The sequence below is a fragment of the Apiospora marii genome (genome assembly GCF_038362585.1).
Source record: "Apiospora marii strain CBS 49790 chromosome Unknown utg000004l_segment0_segment0, whole genome shotgun sequence".
Taxonomy (NCBI): Eukaryota; Fungi; Ascomycota; class Sordariomycetes; order Amphisphaeriales; family Apiosporaceae; genus Apiospora; species Apiospora marii.
In genome coordinates, this window is record NW_027117375.1 from 780,021 (window position 1) to 792,127 (window position 12,107).

At 54.2% G+C, this 12,107-nt stretch overlaps 2 protein-coding genes across 2 annotated transcripts; one reads left to right on the top strand and one right to left on the bottom strand.

The window, feature by feature from the left end:
• Positions 1 to 4,286: 4,286 nt before the first annotated feature.
• On the top strand, positions 4,287 to 7,206 carry PG985_006180 (binuclear zinc transcription factor; the record flags this gene model as incomplete). The annotated part of the gene is made up of 6 exons (XM_066825949.1): positions 4,287 to 4,482; positions 4,551 to 4,872; positions 4,934 to 5,150; positions 5,212 to 5,392; positions 5,450 to 5,571; positions 5,629 to 7,206. Coding segments are annotated over 6 exons (2,616 nt in total), but the record flags the coding sequence as incomplete, so codon positions are not given.
• A 1,175-nt stretch (positions 7,207 to 8,381) lies between these two features.
• Positions 8,382 to 10,286, bottom strand: PG985_006181 (uncharacterized protein; the record flags this gene model as incomplete). Its single annotated transcript, XM_066825950.1, has 1 exon — positions 8,382 to 10,286. The coding sequence occupies one exon, from the start codon at positions 10,284 to 10,286 to the stop codon at positions 8,382 to 8,384; it is 1,905 nt and encodes a 634-aa protein (XP_066685557.1).
• Positions 10,287 to 12,107: the final 1,821 nt, after the last annotated feature.

The following is a 12,107-nucleotide window of genomic DNA, read 5'->3' on the forward strand; positions in this document are numbered from 1 at the left end:
GTTGACGGTTATGCATACATGTATGCACATGCGCAAGTAGAACATAGATCCTTCTCACTCCTCTCCTTGGCCGGGAGGAGGGTTAAGGGAGGGTTTCACGGCAATATGACGTTGGAAAGGGTACCTAAGGAGGCCGTCCCGGAGGCAGCTGTCAAGGGAATTGTGGTGATAGATGGATGTCTCGGTTTGACAAATGTGTCACGCACCCACGCACCCACTCAACCTAAATGGCTTCTCGCCCAGCTCGAGGTCCAAGCAGAAGCGGCAGCAGCACCATCACGGCGATAAGAGTGCTGCTAATGCTAACTCATTCCAGGAGGGGGGGGGGGGTGTTCTTAAGAGGTTTGACTTTGCTCATGTCGTCCGCTCGCTGAACCAGTCAGTCCACACCCCATCATCTGGTTCCATCCGTTTTCAGCAACATCAGCAAGCTCCTCGCCTCGGGGGAAGCATACGGCTCGGCCTTCCTGGCGGAGCCGTATACGAAAGTATAATGGGGGGTAAGGGCAAGGGGGGAAGGGGGCCAGGATCATTAACTCCCCACCCACCTTTTGGGCTTCTGCATATCGAGCTGCAGCTGTATAGTAGTGGTAAGGAAGTGCGTGCTGTACATCTGAGTCTGGATTGTCCAACAGACTGCTGCTGCTGCTGCTGCAACTGGGGCTTGCCATGTCGCTAGATGATTGGCTCTGGCGGTGAAACCTTGTACGACAGCTCGGAACGTATCCCGAACTTTGCACGTTCGGTGAGTTCAGGCCAACAAGTTCGCGAGTTATCCCAACGTTGATCGGCTTTGGGACGGCAGTGACATGAAGTCAGTCTAGCCCGGTCATCTCCCACAACATGGTTGCTCCTTGCCGGGCAATTAGCACGCGCACTCCCGAGAGATGAATCGGTGGCACGATGGGGGCTGACTTCTCACATATGTATGTAGGAAGTCCAATCTCTCTCGTCTCAAGGGGGGGCCCGCAGGAGACGCACTACCACGATATCTATGTTACTTCCTAGGGGGGAGAGAGAAACGAGCTCATCTGTATGGGGCTCGGGTATCTTTACTGTCTTCGATGCATACGGCGCCGATACGACGTAGGGTAGCAATGCCGCTTGAGCCCTGGGCGTGATGTGCCAGATGGTGCGCAGGGCTCTTTCACTAACCCCGACCGGACAGCAAACGCCTCATCTGAGAAGCAGGCATGGCCCTTGGACTCGAGGGCCAGCCCCCAACCAGGGCCCCGATCCGGAAAGGGAATGGGAGCCAGCCGGCTGTCCCCTGAAGTACGACCCTGTTGAATGACACACGCCTAGAAAGAGAGAAAGGGAAAAAACTCCCAAAACTTCATCCTTGACAAGAGTAGACAGGGGAAGGGAGACCCGCCCGGACGATGATCGCTCAGAAATCATCGTATACTAATAGGTAGAGCCGCCTTCGATCCAACCCCGTCAACCCTGCCGGGAGCCACCACAGTGACAAGGGCTAAAATCCGATCCCGCAGGACCCTGTCGGCGTTTCTTCTCGTCCGGCGTGAAACGCAATGGGGAGCAAAAGATGAACGATGATTTGAATAACTCTATCGCCCCTAGAGTCTAGGCCTCTGGGCGAAGAGTACCGGTCGATGGACCTCTCCTACGCCCGTAATCCCAAGCCCCCGTCCCCTCACCTGTCACTCCCTCCTTCCTGCGGCTTGAAACGGATAGGTGCTAGCCATGGGCGGGAATGCACAGCCTACAGCCACACTTAGGTGCAGCAGGAACCATGTCGGCGTTGCAACGCCAACCCGGTCTTTTCTTTTACTGCAGTTTGATGTTTGCTGCCGTCCCCAACGTGATTATCCCCGGCTGCGCAAGTGGGTACGTACGTACTGTATGGTATGTATTCTGATTTGTGATAGGAATGGAATGGATACACTCACTACACTCGAGATTCGGCGGGCCCCAGTTATAGAGACAAAGAGGGAGAGAGCGAGAGAGACCACGCAGAGGCAGGCAGGAGGGGTTCGAGTGTGGAGTACAATGGTAGTGAAGTGGAAAACTGTCGATGCTTTCTTCTCCCAATGTGCCAGGGCGGTGCCTGCACGAACTGGAAGGGCTCGAGTGGCATCATCCGGGTTGGCTTGAATAGGGATCGACATCCATTGTGTACTGTACTTGGTAATGCTTGCTTTCAGTGCTGCTCTTTCTTCGCTGCCGAGGCTGCTGCTCGCTCGGCAGGAGACAGGCTATCTTCACTCAACCGACCAGCAGCTTGTGGCTGTACAGCACAAGTAAGTAGGTAAGTATATACGGTTACCTAATTGGAGTATATCGGACCTGCCAGCTAAAACATAGTGTGTCTGCTGGCGTATCGGCGGTATCCTCGGTGACGTTGACCCCTGCTCAGCCTAGGCCCGTAGTCCAAGAGCGAGAGAGGAGGGAGAGGAGGAGGCGAACCAACAAAGTCGTGACAGTTTCACCAACAGGCAACCCCCGGCCGTTGGATCAATTCCATTTGAAGTCCAAGTCCCGAACGGAGTGGCAGGCTGCCGAACGTGGAGGTCTGTGGCTTCGGCATGTCCTCGCAGATTTGGGAGGAAAAGACGGAAGGGACAGGATGGCAGGATGGGATGGCCCCTGATGGTTGATGGCCACCAAGTCTAAAGCAGACCAGCCCACCCCGGTCTCTCGCTCGGGACTGGTTCCCCGTCTGGGTCAATTCGAGTCTCGGGCGATGGAGAAGGCCCCCAGCGAAAGCAACGGATAACCTTGTCAGCAATACAGTAGTATCGATTGAAATTCTCCGAGAGTGACAGGTAAGAGAGATCATGTACCGTTTTCTTTTTTCTTTGTTCTCTCTCTCTCTCTCTCTCTCTCTTCCTCTTTGAGAGATATACGCATACACCCACCCTTTTTTTTTTGTATTCTAATCCAGGCCAAGCTGCCACATAAGGACGGGACTTTGTACCCATCTACCTTGTACCTAGCCACCTCCCATCTACTAATACCTACATGTACCTAATAAACAACCACACTACTGTACCTAAGCAGAACCCCATCCATCAATTCTGCTGCAGGTCATACATACTTTGCCTTTCTCTGCCTCCAAGCATGCTTAATTACTCCGCTCGCGTCCACTTGGATTGGGCTGGCACGACTTTGGACGATCATTGGCCGGCCCGACGTGGGATGCGTAATCTACACACGACGTACTACCAGATATAGCGCGTGCGTCACCAACGGTGTGCCGACAGGGCAGGGACTACTAGGCAGGCCATGAGCAATTGGCATGGGACGGAGCACAATGATCGCCATCCGATGGGAACTCGCAGTACATACATACCGCTGTATGGGCCGTTTAAATATACCCACCAATTCAGTCAATCAACCAATTCCACTTGGAATGAGAGAGAAAAAAAAACAAAAAAAGTGACATTTATTAAACCCAACTGCCAACTGCGCTGCACCCCCACTGCCAGACTACTACTAACAAAAGTCCCCCGGCAGCGGCCCTGAAACCCACTAGGCTGCCTGTTCATCATCACGGCTCGAGCTCACTGCTTACTGTGCCAGTCGAAGTTGTTATGTAGTATCTTCATGCTGGTCACGGTAGTTCTGGACGGCATTGGCATTAATGGACTTGCAAGGCCAAGAGGTCTGACGCTGACAAGCACGCGACCAGACCAGACACGGAGAGAGACTGGTGAGCCGCTGAGAGTAGTAGTAGACTTTTGTCAGGGGGACCAATCAATCAACAAGCAAGCTCGGTTGCCTTTTCCGATTGAACATCTGCACAGATTGCATACCTACCTTATCGTGATTAGTGGCTTCACGATTGGTTCTCGATAGTTCCTGACATACATAATGTAGGAATTAGAGATGGACGTCAGTAGCTAATATTACCTAGTAGTAAGGTAGCCGGCTGACAGCGAAGCGGCTCTTAACCCATCAAGCCGTCATCGATGCTTATCAGGTTATCAGATGCTCGGCCTTCGGGCCAAAATCAGGCCGTCTGAGCCTCTCAATTGTCCGAGCCTAGTTATGTAAGCAGCGCAAACCGTCCAGGAGACGACAGTTGTTGCCTAAGAGAGTAAGCCGGTAAAATGCTGTTGAGGATGAGAATGACACTGTCAGTTTCTGCGTGTGTGCTTTTGTGTGTGTGTGTGAGATCTGGCTCTTGTAAATTTCAACCTTTTTCGCCGCCCTTTCCCCGTGTGCTCGTCGGTCTGGGGCTGGGTGCGTATACCTATCGTATCGCACCTTCCAACAACCTGTGTAACACGCCTTACTAAGCGATGCCCCCACCAATCGTAGTTGGGGACGACACCCCAGAAGAGCAAACAACAGAGGCTCTGGCTTGCGTCACCTGCCGTGCGCGCAAGCTCAAGTGCAACCGTGTCAAGCCGGCCTGCTCTCGTTGTGTAAGAGTAAAAGGGGAGTGTGTCTACCCCGAATCGAGGAGGAAACCCGCCTTCAAGCGCCGCAATGTTAAGGAGCTAGAAGCTCGGCTGGGTAGGTGGTCCCCCCCTAATCAGTATAGCTTCTACTCGATAGCGCCTGACAAAGATATGTGTATATAGCCCAGGTTGAGATCCTGCTCAAGGAAGTTGGTAGTGAAAAGACATCAGCCCCGGAGACGGAGGAGACAGTTGACGAGACCAATGTCGAGTTTAGTTTCCCTGAAGCAGCACCACCACTACAGTCCGACGATGTCTTTTTCCAGGGGCTGGACTATGATGTCCCCCCTGCTTCTGCAACAGGAGAGACATCCAACATGTACTCTTTCAACTTCTCTGCGGAACCCTCTACTGGATTCGGCACCACTGGCGACTTCTTCGGCGGCGAACTCCTTGACCTAGGCATTTCTGAGCCAACTCCGCCGTACGAGGTCATGGAAGAGCTGTGAGTGCACTCGTTGTCTAGCATCATAATGATTGCGTCCAACTCACCGATCTGTTCGTAGTCACCAGACCTTCTTTCAGCGCCAGTCGGAAACCATACCCATCATCAATCAGCAGCGGTACTTGCAAGAGTTCTACTCGCCTCCTCACATGAAGCCACCCATGTGTTTGCAGTACGCCATCTGGGCCATTGCGGCTATCGAGAACAAGAAGTACAGTGCTTCGCGCGATGTCTTTTACCAACGCGCAAGACAGTATGCCGAGGCCGACGAGATGAAGGTTGGTCATGCTAGGTTGCCGGTACTCCAATTGCTCTATCTCTATGCTGAACTTTGACTAGGGGCAAGGGGAGCATTTCCTCACCGTGAGACATGCTCAGGCATGGTCTTGTATCGCCGTGTGCGAGGCAAAGACCATGATGTTCGCGAGAGCTGCCATGAGCACTGCTCGCGCGGTCCGACTCTCGGCCATGATGGGACTGCAACGACTTGACTGTGCGCCCGGCGAAATGCCGCCAACAAGTGAGTACTTCTTGTGACCTGCTTAAGCACGTCGGAGATGGCTAACTTTGGTAACAGTCCCCCCACCAAAGGATTGGACAGAACTGGAGGAGAGAAGACGCACCCTGTGGGGAATCTTTTGTCTCGATAGCCATTGCAGTATATCGACCGGGTGGGCTACCCTTATAGATCCAAGCGAGGTTAGTTGAATTAAGCAGAGTTAGAGTGGCTGTGTTTCCGAGCTAACGTACATACAGGTGACTACTCATCTTCCATGCTCCGAAGCAGCCTTCCGTAGCGGCGAAGAGGCGAAAGGCTGCACGCTCAACGAAGCCCTCAAAGGGTATCCGTATAGTAGCTTTGCCAGTTCCGTCGTCATCTGCCACTTCTTCAACGAGATCCTCAAGCACGTCCACCGGCCGCGGCCGGACGACTTCCCCGAAAACTACGAATTTGGAAGATACTGGACAAGGCACCGCGAGCTTGACAACACCCTCTCAAGCGCATTCATGTTCCTCCCCGAGTGCTTCCGGCTTCCCGACCACTTCCAAGATCGTACCGCCATCCATATCAATCTCAATCTGCATGCATCCATCATCTGCCTGCACCATGCGGCCATCGACAAGGTCGATAAGCACAAGCTCCCAAACCACCTCAAGAAGGCCAGTCAGACGCGGCTTCTCACCGCCGCCCAGGAGATCATCAATATCATGAGAACGATTGGTTCTACAGCATCGCACCCCAAAACACCCCTTACCGCTCTAGCTTTGTACTCTGCAGCATCCGTATACATATACCACTTCAAAGAAGCAGGGGCCTCCGGAATGCTAGATAACCTCGACTATATCATCTCGACAATGTCTACCCTATCTCGAGACCATTTCATAACCCGCGCATTCCTCAAGCAGGTGTTATCCGACATCGAATGCAACGATCTCCAAAGCTACGTGAAGGTCCCAAAGATGGACTACTTGCCCTCTCATTTTGCCAATGGGGATTGCAACATCCCCCTGTTGGTTCGTTCTTCCATCTCACGGCACGGCGCGACGCCGCCGGTTACTGGACAGATACCGCCCAGACAGCCATCGGCGGAGATGAAGGCGAATGGCCCCAGCATGCCGGGCGATTGCGGTGTCGCTTGTCTCACTGGTGGCGTCAAGGACACGGCGGCCCGTGATGCTACCCGGTTAAGCCCGGGCGACCTTCATGCAAGCAATAAGCGGAAACGCCCAGCTTCCGACAGATCACCCCTCGAGGGAACAGCATCGGACTTGGACGACGGCAGTCCGCTATGGGCCCAGAGTGGGTCGTTCGGATACTCCGACTCCCTCTCGTCCAAGTCCACGCCGCCCGAGTCTGACTGGTACAGTGCAGCCGCCGCCGCCGCCGCCGCCACTGAAAACTGCCGGCCTCAGGATCTCAGCCTCGAAAACCCTGGTCTACGGGGCAATGCCCAATCGAATTATCCGATGCCGTCACTCCCGCACCGGACGAACTCGCCAGCGGGGTCGGGGTCTACACGGGCTGCACCTTCTTCCTCAGTCGAAGTAAGCGGCGGCGGAGCGATCCAGGGTCCTACGATTATCGGAAGCCGCGGGCGGCTGAATACGCTCAGCACCGCGGGGCCGGGACACGGGTCATCAACCCTGCCAGGAGGTATCTCAGCGTGGGAGATGGCAGACCGTTGCATGAGCTCGCAGTTCCAGAGCGGGATGGCCCCTGGCGCCGCGCCGGATGTCAGTTCGTGGAACTTCTTAGGAGGCATGTCCTCAGACCAGATCGACTGGGGTTCGGGGACAGGTGTCGCTGCTGACACGGCGAATGTCACGGACTAGAAAAGCAAAAAGGGGAGTGGGCTGGTTTTCCCTTGCGATTTATATGCATGAATGAGCGTGGCGTTCTAGGGCGGGAGAAAACACTGGAGGACTGGTAGGAAAACATAGTCGAGGCAAGTAAGTAGCACATCATGACGGCAAATCTCGGTTTATAATCATTATATCATCGCTTCTTGTATTATATATAAACGCCCGTGCCTCTCTCTTCATGGACAGGCTGGGTCGGTACCTGCGGGGCCCCTTCTTAAAAGGGGAGAACGAAACAACGCTTCTCAGTCATAATGCTACACATTTTTTGAGAGGCACCAGCTTGAACAGTGATACCTATTCGAAAGAACCAATCCTTAGCACGTTGATAGCCCAACTGGACCCCTTTCAATTCCCCAAACGCAGGTTGTCAAATTTGATATCTGGAGGTGCAGAACAGGTGCCGGACATTTCCCAGATGGCTGAACATTGTTTCGAGTGTTCACATGAGTCCATGACAGATATATCGACGCCCTCTCACACGCACATCACAACATCACTTGATTCACCAAATTAGACCGGCCATTTCAACCTTGCCCACCCCCTTTCGACATTCGATAAACACTGGATGGTTCAGGCAAGCATTGGACAGCAACTGCGCACGGAATGATGCGATCTCAATTATGTATTACGAATTAATCGTGATCAACGGAAGCGGGGCACAAGTCATGTGCGGGTGTTTCGACACCTCGTTTCCGTGGGAACAATGTCCGGATCCAGGGGAAGAACACAAGGCCCAACCGAAAGGATACAAGTAATCACGCTTTTCGAACCCCCCCGAGGCGCTTTGTGTGACAGAGAGATGCTACAATCCAATGTTCATAGCCTCAATACCGTCGGAATGATGGCCCATTCCCGCATGAGCCTGCCTGGGACATTCGCCTTGGCTTGTCAAAGACCACCACCATAATCACGGTTTGCTTTGATCGTGAGGATGGTCGTCGGTTGGTTAGTGTGGGTCCAATTCGCCCGAGTCCCGCCTGTTGACCTAGCCCGCAATGAAGAACGAGGTCCCGGTCTGCCGTTAAACCCATTCAGAGAGCAATTACAATGCAAACTCCTCCGGCATCAACCAATATTAAGCAGTTGGATGACGCAAATATTATACAGCTCTCCGTATTATGAGCAACGCCTTAAAAAGCAGACAGTCAAGTTGACCTGCCGGATTTCGCATCTACCGAGCCTTCGTAGGCCTCGATCAGGTCTTCCATCATGAGCCGCTCGCTGAAACTTTTTGGGGTTCCGCTGAACTGTCCACGGATCGGTCGATAGCTGGATGATTCATCCAGTCCGCTGCGCCCGTCGACACTGCCAACAAACGATTGCATGTTCCCTAGATCCGACGCCCTCCGGATCACATCGCTGTCTTTGACGCTAGACATGCTGAACGGGCGCCCTCGGAAAGAACCTATCGAGGCTCCCGAGGTGCGAGATGGCGTAGAAGCTTGTGCGGGGATGGCGCTCGGCTTCTGTATGGATACTGCAGGGGACGTTGCAAACTGCGTGACTGGCGACTCGTCGCTCTCGGGTTCTTCTACCAAGGACAGTTCCTGACCATTGACTTCCCCCTGCTCTTCCTCGTCAATGTATTTCTTCGGCTCCTTCGCATTCCCGTTCCGTTTTGACTTGGATGTCGGTTCAGTCTCATCGGAATCCCAGTCGAACATGTCTTCTTCATCTTCCGCTGGGCCATCGCTGTTGCGGTGGAGCACCAATGGCTCACTTCCCGCAGTCTCCTTCAGGGTGATTGTTGGATTTGGTGTCCTCGGGATGGTTCCTGAAAGTGGAGATGATGACTCGAGTGGGGAGAACTTCTTCCTACCCTTGAACGAGCTCAAGGCAGGCATCGCCAGTACATCGTCATCTTCTTCGTCAGTCTCGTCCTCATTTTCTGCACCCTTCTCTCCCGGGTTACCCCCCTTGTCGTCAAGCTTAATCAGGTCGGCGTGCTCGCCAGTTCCGCCGGAGGTTGCAGGTGCATGTTGAGGTTTTGCGGGTCTTGGTTTTAGACCCCCCATGACCAACCCATCGTCGTCATCGTCCGCATCTTGCGGATCACCAACCACAGCCCATTGAGAAGTGTCTTCGTTGGACGTCCTTGCCAAGGCCTTCAGCCGGTCTGTGCTGGAGACTTTCTTTGGCAGACTCGGAGGCGAGCTTCCTAGCAGACTGATGCTATCCTCATCTTCCTCGACAATGGTGCCCGACTTATGCGCCTCATCGCCGAATTCCGGATTTCCCAGCGGGGACGGCAAGTGCTCGACAAGTCGAGGTGAGGTGGGCGGCGACATTGTAGGCAAAACCTCGCCCCCTTCGACCTCGAACCGCACACGCCGTGGGCTTTGCGTCTTGGAGGTGGACGAACTTGAGGAGCGGCGGAGAGCACTCCTGCGGTTCCTCACAGAGCTATCGTCAGATGCATTTGAAGAAACAGTGTCCTGGGTAGGGCGCCGACTAGGTGTCGGTCGAGTGGCAATCGCCGCAGCCAACGAGGGAATCGAGTTCTGCTCGGCCTTGGTGGGCGACGGTACTGTCGCAGGCTGCTGAGGTTGAGGGCTTGGCGACACGGCAGGTGGTGAAGTGGGTGGCGGCAGAGTGTCTCGGCCGTTCTTGTCCTCGGCGCCCAGCAAAGTCAGGTAGCTGGGGGTGAAGAGCCCGTGGAACTCGCGCTCCCGTGCATGAGGGCTTCTGGGACTCTCATCTGCGGCAGGGGTGCCGGATGTGTGCGGCAGGACGGGTGGCGGGGAGCCCTTGTTGCGCTTCGAACGGTCGGTGGTGGCCGTGGTCTTTGCGTCGTGAGGGCGGCAGGTGGTGGTGTTGTTCTTGATGGGATTGGCCTGGTCCAAGGCAGGACTGATGGCCGGGTAGTTGTGAAGGGAGTCTCTTATCGCACGCTCGACCTGGACCGAGACATGATCTGTCGCATTCTCCAGCAGGGTGCGCGAGTAGCGCTGGAATTCGGTGGCCATTTCCTGGCGGTGGCCCTGGACCTTTTGCTCGAGGTCGCCGAGCTTCTGGAGGAGGTCAGAGGCAATGGTAGTGGCATCGTCCATTGTCAATCCTTCTCTTTTTGTGCTTGGGTTGTCTGGGATGCTGGTCATATGTACGGCCGGATCTTATTCTGGGCGACCTCTCAACTACACTCTGCTTGCAAAAAAAGTGGCGCGCACACAGTCCAGCCAACCTGGGAACCTAAGCCAGCAACAACAAGAGCCTATTCCCTAGCGGGGTTTGCCTTTTACCCTACAAAGGTCGAAAACAGACACCAGTGGACAAAGGAGGAGCCAAACCCATCGAGCATCACGGGCGAATTAACGTTGGGGCAGCAGTAAAGTAAGTACTTGATGCATGCACAACACACCACTCACGCACACACGACTTTGACGTCTAGACCTCGTTCAAAAGAATTGGAGAAAATGTGGGTGTGGGCTGGTCTACTTAGCACTTAGGTTCAAGGTGGTGTGCTGTTGTGCCAAAGCGGGATCGGAGCGGGGAGTGCCAGAATGGCCTGGGTCCTGGTACGAGTGTGGCAGGTATGTATGTAGGTACATTGATGTATCAATCAGACACCACTGCCTGTTGAAGACAGGAGAGAGAGACTGAGAGAGAAAGACTCGGAGCAGAAGGGCTAGGGAGAGAGAAGAGGAGGGGGGAACACCAAAAAACGGTGCAGGCGCGTGATCACGATGGGACTCCAGAAGACTGGACTGGCAGACAGCATTGCTGGATTGCTAGGGTGCATCCTTGCGGTCATCTCGAACCAGGAATCCGGTGAATCGGTGAATCGGTCATTGAGTGATAGCGCCCATGTCGTACAGTTGCATTTGGAGGAGCATTGGTTCTGCATTGGGGGCCGGGGCCCGGTTGCGATCGGGATCATCGAAGCTTGTGGCCTTCCAGAACCTGGAAACCCCTTGCCTCCGCCCCCCTCCAACTCGCAACCTGCCAATCTTTGACAGCTTCTAGAACTACGGCCTGCTAGGAAATGATATGTAAGACAGACAGCGCGATGGATGTTGCTGATCTCTGTCCCTGGCACTGGGGGTGGATGTCTCGGGTACTCTGTTGGTGGCAACAGGCGAAAAAAAGGTGGTGTGCTGAGATTATGTAGGGTACAGGCTGGGTGGGGCCCGATAGCCTAGTCAGATGCGATGCGATACTCGCTCCAATCCACCTGCACCTTTCATACATATGTAGGTATATAAACGATCTCTTTGCATTCGGCCATTGGTAGATCGTCGAGAACTTTGAGGCTCATCCATGGTACAATGGACCTACCTACCTTTTGACACAAGGCCAGCCAGTGGCGAGTGCAGGTGGTGTCGACCACCCTCCAGGCCGTTTATCCGATACCTCATTATGTACTTACGTATGTAGTACCTTGTGCACTGCTACCTAAGCCACTGCTAGGTGCATGTAGCAGCCACTGATCAGGGGCCGGATAAATATGCACTGCATCTCACATCCATTACATACCACACCGGCCTCCAGCTAAGAGCCAGCCGGTGACCCAGCTAGTAAACACCAAAAACACATACTCGGGTGCCACGAGGTCGATGACTATCTCTACCACCACTGTATCCACGCACATACACGCCATCAGTAAGCAAGTAGCGACAACTCTATCGACTTCTACCACTGCGCTTGGCGAGTAATGCGTCGAAATAGGGGACCCAGTGCAGCCACTATCTAGACCCGCGGGTGAACATGCCCAGCGTGTGCCAAATCAACGTGATCTTGGCCACTGCTGACGCATTGGCGTAACAGCTTTGTTGACCAAACGTCGTCACCAACGTCGTAGCCGGTCTTGCTACCCCTTTCACATCTCGGCTGCAAGGGCGGGTGGTTGATCTACATGTACTTGCCGCTCCTTC